Source organism: Mytilus galloprovincialis, chromosome 3 (assembly GCF_965363235.1).
Source record: "Mytilus galloprovincialis chromosome 3, xbMytGall1.hap1.1, whole genome shotgun sequence".
Lineage (NCBI taxonomy): Eukaryota > Metazoa > Mollusca > Bivalvia > Mytilida > Mytilidae > Mytilus > Mytilus galloprovincialis.
Window position 1 is genome coordinate 87,273,573 of NC_134840.1, and position 19,237 is coordinate 87,292,809.

At 33.0% G+C, this 19,237-nt stretch overlaps 3 protein-coding genes across 4 annotated transcripts in view; 1 reads left to right on the forward strand and 2 right to left on the reverse strand.

Annotated features, from left to right (window-relative positions):
• LOC143066847 (proteasome activator complex subunit 4B-like) overlaps positions 1 to 1,624 on the reverse strand; it is a 48,538-nt gene extending 46,914 nt beyond the window's left edge. The window contains exon 1 of the mRNA XM_076239659.1: positions 1,307 to 1,624. Coding sequence (XP_076095774.1) covers positions 1,307 to 1,500 — 194 coding nt within the window. The 5' untranslated portion in view covers positions 1,501 to 1,624. The remainder of the gene's footprint in view (positions 1 to 1,306) is intronic.
• A 19-nt stretch (positions 1,625 to 1,643) lies between these two features.
• LOC143069281 (acylphosphatase-2-like) lies at positions 1,644 to 8,742 on the forward strand. The gene is made up of 4 exons (XM_076243834.1): positions 1,644 to 1,812; positions 2,798 to 2,814; positions 3,621 to 3,730; positions 8,510 to 8,742. Exons 1-4 carry the CDS (start codon positions 1,746 to 1,748, stop codon positions 8,631 to 8,633), a joined length of 318 nt encoding a protein of 105 aa, XP_076099949.1. The 5' UTR covers positions 1,644 to 1,745; the 3' UTR covers positions 8,634 to 8,742.
• A 7,032-nt stretch (positions 8,743 to 15,774) lies between these two features.
• The window catches only part of LOC143069282 (structure-specific endonuclease subunit MUS81-like), a 47,454-nt gene continuing 43,991 nt past the window's right edge, over positions 15,775 to 19,237 (reverse strand). For both annotated transcript variants that reach the window (XM_076243837.1, XM_076243835.1), the window contains exon 20: positions 15,775 to 15,884. In XM_076243837.1, the coding sequence (XP_076099952.1) occupies positions 15,818 to 15,884 (67 nt within the window). In that variant the 3' untranslated portion in view covers positions 15,775 to 15,817. The remainder of the gene's footprint in view (positions 15,885 to 19,237) is intronic.

Consider the following 19,237-nt stretch of genomic DNA (forward strand, 5'->3'; position numbering starts at 1 on the left):
CAAAAAGAGTTGTGAGTCGTGTAGAAAACCTTAAATGCAAATGGAGGACACCGAGTATTTAAAAAAACAAAGGAAGCGAGAATTTCAGACATCGTGGATATCAGATTGCCCCTGGCTATCTATGGAAATTCGGAAAATAAAGTTTTTGTCTTATTTATAGATGAAAGGTCAACATTATTTGTTGTCAAAGTGGTGAATAGAAGGGACGCTTTAAAGTCCATCAAGACAATAATAAATAATTAAGAAAAGAACAAGTGTGTCAGTTGAGAAAAACACCACAAAATCAATAGTTTATCTATTATTTTTTTACATTTCTTCAATCACTGTCCTCAAATTAAGTATATGTACCTACTGGCTACAATTTTTATTCAAAAACTGCTGCAAAATTGTCCCTCACATGTCATTTCATTGGTTGGTTTGCTGTTAGGTTTCTGTCCCATTGGTGTTCACCCATTTCCTACTTTCCTATTTTTTACACATATTTTATTCTTTTACATAAATTAAACATCTTTATACGGATTTTTTTAGTTTGTGATGGAACAGTGCTAAGTAACATCATATGTTAGCTAACAAGAAATACTTCAATATTTATTGGGAACATCAGGGCAAGTAAAAAAATTTCTGGACAAGTAAAATATTTAGTTTTACTTGCAATATCATGCGTTAGTTAAATGCCCTTTTTCAGGATTGGCACCCTGCCCTTTGAAATCCTAGCTGGAACACTGTACTGTATCGTAAGATCATATATTTTAGTACGTCCAGGGGCGGATCCAGCCATTTTAAAAAGGGGGGGGGGGTTCCTAACCCAGGACAAATGGGGGGTTCCAACCCCCGGAACCCCCCCCTCTGGATCCGCGCCTGACGTCATATGAATTCATACTATGCATGCTTTTTCAATGGAAATTTCAAAGTCATAATGCATTCTAAATAGCATGGAAACTCATAAAATAAGGCTATTATATACAAATGTGCACAACAGAATACTGATTTGAAAAATAATGAAAGTGCCATATATGAAGTTTCATCAGATTTAATAGTAACATTGTCATTTAATGGATTGCGAAAAGTATTGTATTATATGTAATATACTAAAAGGTCAGAATCTATACATAGAGATTCTGTTGTCTCTGTTCGTATGCTTTGCCAACTCTAAATAAAGCTTATTTATTATAGTTATGGCAATATGGTGTAAGATTTGACAATGACAGCTCTGAATGAGATCTTTTTTTTACATTTATTGGTTAGGTAATGCTAATTGTGATTTCTTTGTTGATAGTAAATAGATCTTAATCAAGTCATATATTACCTAGTTAATTGCCCACTCCAATGGTTAGCACCAGTTTTAATATCTCTCAAGGCAACAGATTTTCCAAGGTTGGCCTTGATTTCCGCAAACACAGCATTTGATTCAACATCAAGATTGTCTGCATATGGTAAATACTTGTTATAAATTTTCTCCTTTTGTGGGAGAAACCCCAAAATCTTTTCTCTTTCGTCCATACTTGGAGAAAATCTGAAAATTTGATACTACTCAGGATGACTTGCTACAGTTGGATCCATTTTGGGTTATTTAAGAAAGACGAAATACAATTGGATAATCCCTAATGATTGATCCAATCAAAAATTGTTTAAGAAAGAGATCACCTGTGAACAGGAACGACAATCCCCTTCACTTTCATTTTCACTTTGCCAAACACAAACTATAGAGCTCAAAATAACCAAATCATCCTGTTCTGAAATATCACATGACAGCAATGTCAGATTCTGGAAGATTCTCATCGGTGGATTATGAAATACACGGAAGTGTCCAAGGTATAAATTGCCTATATTAAAAATTATTTTTATGAGATATATTATTTTGGGCCCAGTTTTCTAGTCTTTCTAGAAGGTCCAAATCAGGGTAAAAAATTCAGATTAGTTTGATTTCAACAAAAAATGAATATAAAGATAAGATATATTTTATTACCAATTAAAAGCCCACACAGGCATGACAGGGCATATAGAAAATAAGAATAAGACAATTTTATTTCTTATAGATAAATTTAAAGAGCTCTCATCACATTATATACAAGTACATAAGATTAGACATTTAATAATTAAGAGACATTAGAAAACAAAACTGTTTAACACTATTAAAAATACTATAAAAGGCCAGGACAGAACCAGATAATACAATCAACATCTTTAAAATATAAACCTTTCTAAATCATATACCACTCAAAATATGAATACATGTATATTAAGGGTAAAGAATATTGATTAGCATAGATAATATAGAATACCAATACACAATTATGATACAATTAGACTGTAAAAAACATGGTTTATAGACATGTATATAATATATTTATATGAGAAATACATACATGACATACATCTAACTCAATTAAGTTCGGTCAAGTTATGAAGCAAATGTGTGAAATTTGGCGAAAAATTGTAAAGATCAAAGAGATCAATCAAGCAGTTATGCACACATTAGGGTTACTCACACATTTTCCTGTGATCTATTGATTCCCAGTGGTTAAGAATTTGATAACCAATTTGCAAGTTCTAATTAAATTTTGGCAATTTACATTTTTTTATAATGAAGAAAAACTGTAAGGTATATAGTTGTATTTTGTTTGAATGAATTTTTGTAATTGTTAAAGGCAGTACGTGCTTTGAGCTATATAGTTTACATATTTGTCATTTGGTCTCTATAATGGATGGTTGTTACATTGGCAAGCATACACCTTTAAATTTTTCCTGTTTATCTTTGATTTGTGTGTAATTACAAATGTTTCTTTTATAATTTCAGGTGTATTTTTTCGACAGGTAAGTTAAGATGCTAAAATTGAGAATGGAAATGGGGAATGTGTCAAAGGGACAACAGCCTGACCATAGAGCAGACAACAGCTGAAGGCCACAAATGGGTCTTCAATGTAGCAAGAAATTCCGGCATCCGGAGGCGTTCTTCAGCTGGCCCTAAACAAATATGTATACTTGTTCAGTGATAATGGACGTCATACTAAACTATGAATTATACACAAGAAGCTAAAATTAAAAATCATACAAGACTAACAAAGGCCAGAAGCTGCTGTTTTAGAACAGGATCAAAATTGTGGCGGTGTTAAACCTGTTTTTTGAGATCTCAACCCTCCCAATACCTCTAGCCAATGTTGTATGTTAAGCAAAAACTATTTATTAGAAGCATAGTTATGTTCAAGAAATTTTAAGAATTATTATGTTGTAATTCTGGACAGACACATGAATATGATCATTATAAACAGTCAAAACAAAGTCACTTTATGGCCTGATTGTACTTAATCATACTTAATATTACATGTACAGATAATTATACATATATATAATCATTTGCTCTACCTTCTCTGGATTGATTTTATCTGCAATTATCAATTAAGTAGTTGCAATTAAGGGCAATGCTTACATTAAAGCTCTTTTAAATGTATGTTTTTTTTTTTTTTAAAGCAAATAACTACAAATTTCAATAGGATTGATGAACAATTTTGAAAATTTTGTCTGAAATCTTCAAAGGATTGTAATCTGTATCTGTACAGTTTATAATATAAGCTATTTTTTAAATGATCGAGTATATCAAGAAAACACTTTTCATATTTTAGTATACATTAGATAAAGCACAGGAAGTAGGAGTAGTAGGCTGGGTAATGAATACAGAAGCAGGAACTGTAAAGGGAACATTTCAAGGAACCCAGTCTCAAGTTGATGAAATGTATGTATAGTAACAACTATTGTATTTGAACAACATATAGTGAATCAATTTTCTTTCATTTTCAAAGTAGATTATTTAACCAAAGTCCATGTGATTTTTTGGAATCCATCTGTTGTCTTATATAAATGTTTCCAGAAATCCTGTTTCTTGTTTTATGAGGTTCATCTTAGTTTGTATTGCGGTACCTTGAATACCAAGTCAATGTAGCCACTGTTGACTTAGTTTGTATTCCGGTACCTTGAATACCAAGTCAATGTAGCCACTGTTGACTTAGTTTGTATTGAGGTACCTTGAATACCAAGTCAATGTAGCCACTGTTGACTTAGTTTGTATTCCGATACCTTGAATACCAAGTCAATGTAGCCACTGTTGACTTAGTTTGTATTCCGGTACCTTGAATATCAAGTCAATGTAGCCACTGTTGACTTAGTTTGTATTGCGGTACCTTGAATACCAAGTCAATGTAGCCACTGTTGACTTAGTTTGTATTTCGGTACCTTGAATACCAAGTCAATGTAGCCACTGTTGACTTAGTTTGTATTGCGGTACCTTGAATACCAAGTCAATGTAGCCACTGTTGACTTAGTTTGTATTGCCGTACCTTGAATAACAAGTCAATGTAGCCACTGTTGACTTAGTTTGTATTGCGGTACCTTGAATACCAAGTTGTAGCCACTGTTGACTTAGTTTGTATTCCGGTACCTTGAATACCAAGTCAATGTAGCCACTGTTGACTTAGTTTGTATTGAGGTACCTTGAATACCAAGTCAATGTAGCCACTGTTGACTTAGTTTGTATTCCGATACCTTGAATACCAAGTCAATGTAGCCACTGTTGACTTAGTTTGTATTCCGGTACCTTGAATATCAAGTCAATGTAGCCACTGTTGACTTAGTTTGTATTGCGGTACCTTGAATACCAAGTCAATGTAGCCACTGTTGACTTAGTTTGTATTTCGGTACCTTGAATACCAAGTCAATGTAGCCACTGTTGACTTAGTTTGTATTGCGGTACCTTGAATACCAAGTCAATGTAGCCACTGTTGACTAAGTTTGCATTGCCGTACCTTGAATAACAAGTCAATGTAGCCACTGTTGACTTAGTTTGTATTGCGGTACCTTGAATACCAAGTTGTAGCCACTGTTGACTTAGTTTGTATTGCGGTACCTTGAATAACAAGTCAATGTAGCCACTGTTGACTTAGTTTGTATTGTGGTACCTTGAATACCAAGTCAATGTAGCCACTGTTGACTTAGTTTGTATTCTGGTACCTTGAATACCAAGTCAATGTAGCCACTGTTGACTTAGTTTGTATTGCGGTACCTTGAATACCAAGTCAATGTAGCCACTGTTGACTTAGTTTGTATTTTGGTACCTTGAATACCAAGTCAATGTAGCCACTGTTGACTTAGTTTGTATTCCGGTACCTTGAATACCAAGTCAATGTAGCCACTGTTGACTTAGTTTGTATTGCAGTACCTTGAATACCAAATCAATGTAGCCACTGTTGACTTAGTTTGTATTGCGTTACCTTGAATACCAAGTCAATGTAGCCACTGTTGACTTAGTTTGTATTCCGGTACCTTGAGTACCAAGTCAATGTAGCCACTGTTGACTTAGTTTGTATTGCGGTACCTTGAATACCAAGTCAATGTAGCCACTGTTGACTTAGTTTGTATTGCGGTACCTTGAATACCAAGTCAATGTAGCCACTGTTGACTTAGTTTGTATTGCGGTACCTTGAATAACAAGTCAATGTAGCCACTGTTGACTTAGTTTGTATTGCGGTACCTTGAATACCAAGTCAATGTAGCCACTGTTGACTTAGTTTGTATTTCGGTACCTTGAATACCAAGTCAATGTAGCCACTGTTGACTTAGTTTGTATTCCGGTACCTTGAATACCAAGTCAATGTAGCCACTGTTGACTTAGTTTGTATTCCGGTACCTTTAATACCAATTCAATGTAGCCACTGTTGACTTAGTTTGTATTCCGGTACCTTGTCAATTCTAAGTCAATGTTAGCCACTGTTGACTTAGTTTGTATTCCGGTACCTTGACAGTTGTAGGTAATTAATCCTATCCTACCGTCTATAAAAGTCTATAAAATTGAGAATGGAAATGGGGAATGTGCCAAAGAGACAACAGCCCGCCCATAGAGCAGACAACTGCAGAAGGTCACCAACAGGTCTTCAATGCCAATGGTTTAGTATCATACCATCATAACATATATGAGATTAGAACATTACCCGTGTCATGCCAACAACTGGTTTAGTAATAATAAATGTGATTAGTTCCGATGCAAAGACCCATAAGTGAATCAATATTAACGCCAAACTATGCAATCTTTAATGACCTGACAACAGTATCGTAAGGGAGCTACCATTTGATTTTTATGGGGGGGGGCTAGGATGAAATTTGAAAAAAATAGGCAGGACAGGAGTTTTGAGTAAAAAAAAAGGCAGGATGAGACACTTTGCAAAAAAAAAAGTCAGGATGACAATTTAGGTAAAAAAAGTCAGGATAAACTAATAAAAAAAAGGCAGGACCGAATAGAGTGAAAAATAAAAATGCAGGACAGAAATTACAACAAAAAAAAAATGCAGGACAAAATTTTTCATCCTAGCCCCCCCATAAAAATCAAATGGTAGCTCCCTAACTATATCCCTTCTTAATAAGTCTATTTAAAGGTTTTGTTAGCTTCTGAGGTGAATACTGACATTTTTGTGCTTTATAAAGAATATTTCCATAAAATATTGGATGTGAAATACCTGTATGTATAAGAAGTCTGCATGGTGAGCTATACAATGTATTTACGAATGATGTCCTTATACTGATGATAAAATTTAGTAAATGTTTTGACTAGTTTGTGATATCGAAAACCCTGGTGTAATAATTTTTTAGTAATACATTAAGCTTTCCGTTAATGATATATATATATATCAAGATCGAGGAAAGGGCAGTGGTCATTGTTAGTATTAGCTTTATTTAAAGTAAGTTCAACAGGATAAATTTCTTTAGTATACATACTGAAGTCGTCATTATTGAGAGCTATAATATCATCCAAATATCTAAAAGTATTATTAAATTTGTGTATCAGATGTTGTTTCGATGGGTCTTTGCTGATTTTGTCATAAATTGTAACTCATAGCAATACAAAAACAGATCCGCAATAAGTGGTGCACAGTTAGTCCCCATTGGAATTCCGATAATCTGACGAATTATCCAAAGCGAACAAAAATGTTATCTAGTAAAAGTTCAAGGACAGATATAGTATCAAAGCATGTCCAATTGACATAGTTTTTTTGTTTATTGCTACTAAAAAATTACCTAAAAGAGTTTGAACATATTATATATTCAGATTCTGACTTTTTAAATGCCCATTTAATTAGGTGTGTGAATTTTTTCTTAATGAGAATGTGAGGCAATGTGGTATATAGGGTAGAAAAATCAAAACTTTGAACAGATTCAAATTCACCAATATAAGCATGCAATTTATCAAGTACTTCCAACAAGTTTTTGACACTCCAAAAGTAATTAATTCCACTATTTTCTAAGGTGGCAGGCCTTATTTGAACAATTTATTATCAGGTTTTTGATTGTACCAAGTGTACTGGTAAGAAGAATAGATAATTTAGTAGTGACTAGTTCGTTAGGTATTTGTGTTTGAACTTAACACACGGGGAAACTACGCATTGACGTCAATACACTACTTCCGGCGTAGAAAAAAAGTGCAGAATACATTTTTTCTGTACCTTCGAATAAATACATTTTATTGCAGTAAAACATTTTCTGTGTCATAAACATATATGCCTTGGGTATTTCAGAGCACAATTATTTTTTTATCCGGGGTTTCTATATATAGAATATTTAGGAAACTTGAGCTTACATGGTTACTAAAGCTTGTACACAGGTTAAATAAGGGGGGACATTTGTGGTTCCAGTGATGGTGATTTTCTTATATGCAATGAAATGTCTATGTGAAACTTTTTCTATAGTAAAGGACAGGATAAAACTTTTACTCATGCCAAGTATTTCTTTATTTGAAATAAAGATAAATTGTGCACAATTTTTTGAAAAGTGCAAATTTAACACAGGTTAAATAAGGGGGTAAATTTGATTGGTTCCAGTGATGGTGATTTTCTTATATGCAATGGAATGTCTAGTATGTAAAAGTTTTTCTATAGTACTGGACAGGATAAAACTTTACTCCTGCCAAGTATTTCTTTATTTGAAACAAAGATAAATTCTGAACAATTTTTTGAAAAGTGCAAATTTAACAAAGACTTACAGGGGAAAGTCATTGGTGGTACATTTATTACACCTGAAAATGAATTTATCAGCTGGTGCCCCTTTAATCAGATTAAAAAGAGATATTGGTAATACTCAATGAAACAGCAACCAAACAAAGCAATAGGATCAAAAGACATATTATGTAATGATGTATTTACAGGTAAAAACAAGTTTTGTTATAGAAGAGGAATATTTTCTTTTAATCCTTATCAACTGAGTTTTGTAGTTCAAATGTCAGTCCAAATTCTGAGAAACATATTTTTATGCTCAGATTTGAAGAGAATTTGAATAACAATATCATATGCAATCCTTTATTTATGTGTCCCCCAAAATTACCCATCAGCTGCATCTTTTAAAAGGCCGTCTAAATACATACTTGTTTTAGTGTCCCTCACAATAGTTTGTAAGCTGTAACCTTTTCGATTAGTCCGTTTTCTAGTTTTAATGTATTGCAGTACAAATGTGTATAGTATTCTGTTGTTTTCAGGAAACATTTTGTCAGCAAAGTAGGCAGTCCCATGAGTCAAATAACTAGAGCAGTTTTTACCAATGAAAGAGAACTAGTACAAAAAGACTACAACAGATTTTCTGTGTCAGGTGGAGACTGGTGACCAATGATAGATCTGTTTTGTGATGTATTTGTTCAAATTCCAGTGTGTTAGGTGATCTTTAAATGTTTTTTGTGACTTATCATTAAATGTTTGACTGAAAATCACTTATCATGGAGCATTGTCATAAATTTATGTTCTGTTTCTTATGTCCCAACAGCTTCCGTTGTTGAAGTCATAAAACAACCACTTTTGCATTTCTGCATCAAGACATTTTCTCTGAAGTCAACATTTTGTTAGAATGTCTGTGATTGCCAGTATTGGCCACAGATAGTGATAAGGATGTGGTTTATGTTGGTCTTTAGGGAAAAGAAGAGGATTGTTGACTCTCTGGATAAAAGATGGTATATCTTTAAATCATAGGTATCCTACCTCTACCAAACTTAAAGAAACTTTTTTTTATAGTTTGAAGTATATCATCCTTTGGTGTTTCTGTGCTGTTTTGCATATATATAATTTAACTCTGTTTTATGAATCAAAAGGTTAAATGCTAAGAGTAACAATGACTATCAAAGTTTGGTTTTATTTCATTTGCTGACTTTTGGCTTGAAACAACTTGGAAAAGGAGAAAGATCACTATCAATTTTGACAACATTAGATCAAATCCTACATGTAAACTGGTTTTTTGTTTTGTTTCTCAAACCAGAACTTCTACATCTTAAGCTTTTGTCAATTGTTTTCATAATATGTTTTGCATTTTTGTAGATATGTCCAAACAAAAATAACAAGCATATGTTATAGCGAAATATACTTTTTTTAATATGAACATTTTTTTCTTCACTTTTGTCATTGTGTTTGTTGTACAAGCATTTGGTATTATTTGTGTTTGGATTTTTGGGAAGCTTTTGTTGGCTGGGCTTGTTATATCTTATTTTATAATGTGAAAGTGAATTTTATTTTTATAGTTAAGTCATATTTAAATATATACATATCAGTTTTATTACCAAATGTACCTTATATTGATTTCTGATCTAACTTGTACATTTGTTCTCTTGAAATAGAAAAAGGAAATGATATGAATATTTGGTCAAATATCACAAATGCATTATATGTACAACAGGTTTAGAAACATGTTTAACCGCTTCTTAAATCTCTTTAATATATGCATAATTTTAAGGTAAACCTACAGTATTATAGTTAAGTGGTGTTCATTAATTTTTACTGTCATGTTCACTTTTATATATACAATGTTTTATATTAAAAAAGTTTTTTTTTTCCACTTTTATAGATGAAAGTTGTTTATATTTTATTGTGTTTTAGCAACTACAAGTAGTTCAAAATGTTTAGTTTAGGAATCCTTGTAACCTACATTTTACTGGAGATTGCTTCACAGAAAACAAAGATATTTACGCAACAAAAGATAGGGCAAATCTTGAATTGTGATTTTGGTACCCAAGATAGATTGATTTATTGATACATGTAGCTGTCCAGAAATTTGTCAATACATAATAATTAAACATCAGATATTAAGGATATATCATAAAAAGTATGATTTTGGGGCCAAAGATAGATTAATTGCTGGATTCTCAATGTTCAAGAGTGTGTGTAAAAAGTAAAAACACAAAAATACTGAACTCCGAGGAAAATTCAAAAAGGAAAATCAAAAATCAAAAGGCAAAATCAAAAGTCCAAACACATCAAACGAATGGAAACAACTGTCATATTCCTGACTTGGTACAGGCATTTTCTAATGTAGAAAATGGTGGATTGAACCTGGTTTTTATAGCTAGCTATAAAACCTCTCACTTGTATGACAGCCGCATCAAATTCCATTACATTGTCAACGATGCATGAACAAAACAAACATACTCAAAGAGTAAAAATGTCAAAAATAGGGGTACAACAGTCAATATTGTGTTATCATCTTAATATCACTACATAAACAACAAATGTAACAAAGTAGCACAAAAAGGCATACATCAAATTTAACATTCTCATTTTGCTTTTCTTATACGGCTGAATTTATCTATGTAAAGTCTACCTATAAATGAAAGAAGGTTTTCATTACTGGTGTAAAATTGCGCGTTTGAAATTCGCACAGGTAGACATAAAAATAATTTTGTCGTATGACGGCATACATAAATGCAGACTCGCGTAAAGTAGATATAACAAAAAACAGACTTACAGTAAAAATAATAAATAAAATAATGGTGTGGTTCAAAGTATGACGGGACACATAAGTACAGTTTAACGTCAAATACGGCTGAATTTATCTATGTAAAGTCTACCCATAAATGATAGAAGGTTTTCATTACTGGTGTAAAATTGCGCGTTTGAAATTCGCACAGGTAAACATAAAAATAATTTTGTCGTATGACGGCATACATAAATGCAGACTCACGTAAAGTAGATATAACAAAAACCAGATTTAACAGTAAAAGTTATAATAATAAATAAAATAATGGTGTGGTTCAAAGTATGAAGTGATACATAAGTACAGTTTCACGTCAAATGTATATCATAAAAAACAGACTAAACAGAAAAAGTAGTCTTATTGAATAAAATAGTTTAGTCATTCATAGTATGTCAAGATCCTTAAGTAAAAGTAATATCAATAAATGAAATAATTTTGCCGTTCAAAGTATGTGGTTTTACGTAACCACAGAGTCACTTCAAATGAATATCTAAAAAAGACATATAAAAGAATACTGTAATACGTAATTAAGATGATAACAAACGTCAGTACGCAAAATCTATACTTCAAGACCATCTTGTATTATTTGTGAAGTTGATACGGAATATTTATCAACAAGTTCTGGGTATCTTCCGATGAACTTTTTTAGAAAAAGGACGAGACGTTCTTTGACATACCCCTGGTTCATCAATTTTCTGCTCAGACACTGGTGACGTTTTACAAAGTCTGAATAGGAGCTGCAAGCTCTTGAATACCTAATAAGTTGGGAAATGTATATTCCATATGCAGGTGAAGTTGGTATATTACTACTAAGGTGGGGCTTTATGAGCTCTTAAAGAACACAAGTTTTATAATAAAAACTTCCAGGAAATACAAATCAACTGCTCCTAAATACAAAGTGCTGTACAGATAAGACCAAAGATAAACTCGGGATGTTATCTTCTTTTCCTACATTTTAGTGCAAATCTGAAATCAAAGAAGGCCATTGCTATGGGACACAATTTTACATTGAACCATTTCAAAATAATACAACAGATAATTGTTCACATTAACATTTGTTTTTTTGTTTCCCCTCCAAATTCAGAGTTTTGTTTTGCTGTGTAGCAGTCTCAAATAAAATTAAGAATGGCAATGGGGAATGTCAGAGACAACAAACAAACCAAAGAGCAGAAAACAGCCAAAGGCCAACAATGGGTTTTCAACGCAGTGAAAAAATCCTGCAACCGAGGTGGTGAAAACCAAATTAGAAATCCAATGATGGTTTTTAATGACCTTGACTACCCATGAGGGTCTTACATTGTGGGAAATTAGAAATCTATTGTTTTTGCTATCATGCAAAAGAGCTTTTAGATTACCTTCCTTTTGTCCACTGCCATATTAAAATTTGAGAATATCAGCAAAAATGAAATATTCCAGTCAAAATTTCAGTCTACTAAGGCACCTATATAAATGGTTTTAGAAATGGGTTGTGTCAATAAGATAGCAACCAAATCACAAATAAACCAAATACATATGGTTTTCATCATTGAACAAATTTGTTGTATCACAGATTATAGAAATGTTATTGCGAACCCAATTTTAGTTTCCACAGTGCCATCTCTTTCTGGACAAGGTATTCAAACTTTTACTTTAATCATACCACATCTCCCTATTTTATATACTATCAAAGATCTTCCATCAACACCAATTTCAATTAATAACAAAAAATATGACACCTGTCAGTTGGACATGTACACCTTACAGTCCTTCCATACACAAAATATACAAGACCTATGTCTTATAGTGTCTGAGATATGGACTGACCATCAAATCTCAACCTTGCTTACTTATCCATGAAATGAGGTAGACTTTCAGTGAAAACTATCTGACAGCAGGAAGACCTTGCAAGGTATGCACATACCATAAATAGTTATCTATTGCTCAAAATTAGAGAGAAATTGAAATTTCAAAAAATTTTATAACTTTTTTTTCATTTAGTCACATGTGGCAGACGAAAACTTCTTAACATAAGGTATCTATATACAAAGTATGAAGCATCCAGGTCTTCAATCTTCTAAAATATAAAGCTTTTAAGAAGTTGGTTAACGCTGCTGCCGTCAGATCACTATACCTATGTTGCGCTTTCTGCGATAAAAGTTAACTAGACAAAGTGATGCCCCACTCTGAAGTAACTACTAGTATTATAAAAAAAAGTCAATGTGAAACTTCTTCGAGATATTGTTGTGTTTGGGAGAGACGAATGATGCCCCCGCAGATGCAAAGTTTCATTTTAAAATACACAAAGTTGAGCATGGTGCATAAAGGTTAAAGTTTTATGGTTCACTGTAGGAGGACCTTTTATACAAGTAAACCAGATGCTCCGCAGGGCGAAGCTTTATACGACCGCAGAGGTTGAACCCTGAACGGTTAGGGCAAGTATGGACACAACATTCAAGCTGGATTCAGCTCTAAATTTGGATTGTGATTAAATAGTTGACACAGCATAGGTTTCTGACACAGAATGAATGTGTTCTAATGAACTTAAAATTTTTGTTTCTCTTAGAGCAATTCATTATGCTGTTGAATATTAATCCTCTCAAAAAAATGTTTGAAGAAATTTTCTTTTTTATTTATGAAATTTCAAATGAGAAAAATTGAACCCAATTTTTTTAATCACATCCCCCTTTCCCTTATTCCAAAACTAATCTCAATTAAAATTTCTAATGGAGTTTGCAACAATAACTACTCATTTAAATACATCATAAAATATTAAGATGTAAAAAAACTGCTTGTTATCACTGAATGGTAAAGATTATTTTAATTTATCAGTTGGTAGTAAAAAGTGAATATACATTGTATATTGTATATAACAAAGATTTAAGTTGATTCTGGACAAAGAAAGATAACTCCAATTAAAAAAAAATCTTGCTATTGCACAATATTTTGCAATTAGATATTTCTTGCTTACTATTCTGGACAAAGAAAGATAACTCTAATTAAAAAAAAATTTGATATTTCACAATATTGTGCAATTAGATATTTCTTGCCATTGCGCAATACTGTGCAATTGAAAAGACTTGCTATTACACAATACTTAATATAATAATTTTAGATCCTGATTTGGACCAACTTGAAAACTGGGCCCATAATAAAAAATCTAAGTACATTTTTGGATTCAGCATATCAAAGAACTTCAAGATTTCAATTTTTGTTAAAATCAGACTAAGTTTAATTTTGGACCCTTTGGACTTAAGTGTAGACCAATTTGAAAACAGGACCAAAAATGAAGAATCTACATACACAGTTAGATTTGGAATATCAAAGAACCCCATTTATTCAATTTTTGATGAAATCAAACAAAATTTAATTTTGGACCCCGATTTGGACCAACTTGAAAACTGGGCCAATAATCAAGAATCTAAGTACATTTTTAGATTCAGCATATCAAAGAACCTAACTGATTCATTTTTTGTCAAAATCAAACTAAGTTTAATTTTGGACCCTTTGGACCTTAATGTAGACCAATTTGAAAACGGGACCAAAAGTTAAGAATCTACATACACAGTCATGACAGTTAGATTCAGCATATCAAAGAACCCCAATTATTCAATTTTGATGAAATCAAACAAAAGTTTAATTTTGGACCCTTTGGGCCCCTTATTATGTTGGGACCAAAACTCCCAAAATCAAACCCAACCTTTCTTTTATGGTCATAAACCTTGTGTTTAAATTTCATAGATTTCTATTTACTTATACTAACGTTATGGTGCGAAAACCAAGAAAAATGCTTATTTGGGTCCCTTTTTGGCCCCTAATTCCTAAACTGTTGGGACCTAAACTCCCAAAATCAATACCAACCTTCCTTTTGTAGTCATTAACATTGTGTTTAAATTTCATTGATTTCTATTTACTTAAACTAATGTTATTGTGCGAAAACCAAGAATAATGCTTATTTGGGCCCTTTTTTGGCCCCTAATTCCTAAACTGTTGAGACCAAAACTCCCAAAATCAATCCCAACCGTTCTTTTGTGGTCATAAACCTTGTGTCAAAATTTCATAGATTTCTATTAACTTAAACTAAAGTTATAGTGCGAAAACCAAGAAAATGCTTATTTGGGCCCTTTTTGGCCCCTAATTCCTAAAATGTTGGGACCAAAACTCCCAAAATCAATACCAACCTTCCTTTTGTGGTCATAAACCTTGTGTTAAAATTTCATAGATTTCCATTCACTTTTACTAAAGTTAGAGTGCGAAAACTAAAAGTATTCGGACGCCGGACGACGACGACGACGACGACGACGACGACGACGACGACGACGACGACGCAGACGCCAACGTGATAGCAATATACGACGAAAATTTTTTCAAAATTTGCGGTCGTATAAAAATTACAAAGTTCAACTATTTCCCATAAGAGCAAAAATTAATAAAAATAAAAACCCTGACACATGCACACCTTCAATATATGTACACAAAGCCAGCAAAGTGAAAACTTCCAATGATTCAAACTGTAGGAGGAGTTATCCAGAAAAGCAATGCACCCCCTTTTGAATGTATATACTCCAAAAATGGCAAGTTCAACTATCTCCTAAAAGAGCAAAAATTAATAGAAATCAAAACCCTGACCACATGCACACCTTCAATATATGTACACACAGCTAGCAAAGTGAAAACTTCCAATGATTCAAACTGTAGGAGAAGTTATCCAGAAATGCAATGCACCCCCTTTTGAATGTATATACTCCAAAACTGACAAAGTTCAACTATCTCCTAAAAGAGCAAAAATTAATAGAAATCAAAACCCTGACCACATGCACACAATCAATATATGTACAAACAGCCAGCAAAGTGAAAACTTCCAGGCATTCAAACTTTAGGAGGAGTTATCTGGAAACCTAATCCATCCATTATGCATGTATATACTCCAAAAGGACAGACAGACAGGGAACAATATGTTTCAGTTTGGGGGGACAATCCCTATGCAGCTTTCTGCGACTTGTTACTTGTGTGGCAAAAAAATAAACTCAGTAATCTTGACTAGAATATATTGAATCTTCATTTATGACTTATTTCTTTAAGTTAACGGTCCAGTGGTACAGTAAAGTTGATATATCTGTCGACTCTGTGATGCTCCCAAGTTCCTAAAAAAAGAAATTAAACTTCATAGTACATGAAATATTATTGTATTTGCACAACAGTTTTATTATTCAAAGTAATTCATTTTATTCTACTTGGTAAATACAAGTTTTATTTCTTCAAAGTAATTCATCTTATTTTACTTGGTAAATAAGAAAAATTTTGCAGCTACAATTGTCATCTAAAAATGAAAGAATCATAATGTAGCACTGTTGTTATTACAATGGATGAGTTCTCCACAAGCCTATTTGCTTCATATCCAAGAAGCAATGGCTGTTACTGTTGACAGTAAATGTTTTTCAATGCAAATATTACTCAAATTACAAGAATACTACATATTTATTAAATGCTAATGACAGGACAAAAATAACTGCAGAAAAAACAGATCCTAAAGAAATTTATGTCACAAAACTCACATCTTATATGATGCAAAATCAACAGGAACAAGGCCAAAATATACATAATTAAAGTTTAGTAAAATTGTCTTAAATGAATAGCTGAAATATTCCTGATATTTCAGGAGATGAAAACACATCAAATCTCTGGGAAGAAATTTCAACACTGAAACAACAAGTGAACTTACTGATGATACCCCCGCCGCAAGTGGATAATTTTAATAGTGTAAAAATATGAAAGTGTTCTGTAAACAAGAAGTTGTTGAGTGATGAATCTGAAAACGCATCACACAGTATAGCTTATTGTATAAATCCTGAAACCAAATTTCAGAAATCCTTGTATTGTAGTTCTTGAGAAAAATGTGACGGAAATTTTCAAGGCTATTGGTACTTTACGGAACGGAACGGAACGGAACGGAACGGAATTTCATTTAAGGTATCCAAAGGGGGCATTTATCAAAATTTCGAAAAATCTTTAAAACAAAACAAACTTTAAAATTTCTGTGTTTTACGGTTTTCCATATACAAATAACACAAATAAAATTGAGAAAGGAAATGGTGAATATGTCAAAGCGACAACCACCCGACCATAGAGCAAACAACAGCCGAAGGTAACCAATGGGTCTTCAATGTAGCGAGAATTCCCGCACCCGTAGGTGTCCTTCAACTGGCCCCTAAAATATGCATAATAGTACAGTGATAATGGACGTCATACTAAACTCCGAATTATACACAAGAAACTAAAATTTAAAATCATACAAGACTAACAAAGGCCAGAGGCTCCTGACTTGGGACAGGCGCAAAATTGCGGCGGGGTTAAACATGTTTATGAGATCTCAACCCTCCCCCTATACCTCTAGCCAATATAGAAAAGTAAAAGAATAACAATACGCACATTAAAATTCAGTTCAAGAGAAGTCCGAGTCTGATGTCAAAAGATGTAACAAAAGAAAATAAATAAAATGACAATAATACATAAATAACAACAGACTACTAGCAGTTAACTGACATGCCAGCTCCAGACCTCAATTAAACTGATTGAAAGATTATGTCTTCATCATATGAATATCAGGTACAATCCCTCCCGTTAGGGGTTGTATACTCAATCTCATCTTCACAGGTGAGATGTGTAATAATGTATAACATCGGGAAATATTCTGTAGATGAATATGTCGGATTATCCTGATAAATTATCATGAAATTAACGCATTTGCAAGTCATGCATTATGATATCTAGACTGACCTCACGTCGTCCTTGATTAGAGACAGTGATCAAGTTGAATCTGATTTAAACTTTTTATTTATTTTTCCGTTCCGTTCCGTTCCGCAAAGTACCAATTGCTCTGAGGAATTGGTATTTAACGGAAAAAACGGAAACAGACATCTTTAATGTAATTAAAGCAGTATGATAAAAAAAAATTGTCTGACACCTCTTTTTGCATGAGTGGTATGTGTTTTAGATAGCATTTTCGACTTGATCAATAATAAAAAATTTAACACAAAGGCAGGTTACACAAAAAGGCTTTCTCCTTCCATCGGTAATTATATTTTAAAAAAGAGGCCTTCAACAGCCCGTTCCGACGATGATTAGAGACAGTGATCAAGTTGAATCTGATTTAAACTGTTTAATTTATTTTTCCGTTCCGTTCCGTTCCGCAAAGTACCAATTGCTCTGAGGAATTGGTATTTAACGGAAAAAACGGAAACAGACATCTTTAATGTAATTAAAGCAGTATGATAAAAAAAATTGTCTGACACCTCTTTTTGCATGAGTGGTATGTGTTTTAGATAGCATTTTCGACTTGATCAATAATAAAAAATTTAACACAAAGGCAGGTTACACAAAAAGTCTTTCTCCTTCCATCGGTAATTATATTTTTAAAAAGAGGCCTTCAACAGCCCGTTCCGGCGATGATTAGAGACAGTGATCAAGTTGAATCTGATTTAAACTTTTTATTTATTTTTCCGTTCCGTTCCGTTCCGCAAAGTACCAATTGCTCTGAGGAATTGGTATTTAACGGAAAAAACGGAAACAGACATCTTTAATGTAATTGAAGCAGTATGATAAAAAAAATTGTCTGACACCTCTTTTTGCATTAGTGGTATGTGTTTTAGATAGCATTTTCGACTTGATCAATAATAAAAAATTTAACACAAAGGCAGGTTACACAAAAAGTCTTATTCCTTCCATCGGTAATTATATTTTAAAAAAGAGGCCTTCAACAGCCCGTTCCGACGATGATTAGAGACAGTGATCAAGTTGAATCTGATTTAAACTTTTTAATTTATTTTTCCGTTCCGTTCCGTTCCGCAAAGTACCAATTGCTCTGAGGAATTGGTATTTAACGGAAAAAACGGAAACAGACATCTTTAATGTAATTAAAGCAGTATGATAAAAAAAATTGTCTGGCACCTCTTTTTGCATGAGTGGTATGTGTTTTAGATAGCATTTTCGACTTGATCAATAATAAAAAATTTAACACAAAGGCAGGTTACACAAAAAGTCTTTCTCCTTCCATCGGTAATTATATTTTAAAGAAGAGGCCTTCAACAGCCCGTTCCGACGATGATTAGAGACAGTGATCAAGTTGAATCTGATTTAAACTTTTTATTTATTAATCAAGAATCGTTTTTGAGATACGGTGCGACATGTGAAAAAAACACACCCCTGTTTTAGTTATAAAGTGCCGTAACTCAAAAAGTTGTAATCTTATTTTCACAAAAAAGTATACAGATCATTTGACCATCATAAGAAACAACTATGTTAAGTTTCATGAAATTTGGATAAGTCGTTCTCAAGTTACGGTGCGACATGTTTACACCGGACAGACGGACAGACGGACAGACGGACGGACGGACGGACGGACACTGGACATTTGTATACCATAATACGTCCCGTCAAAATTGACGGACGTATAAAAAATAACACAAAGACAGGTTAGACAAAAGGTCTTTCTACTTCC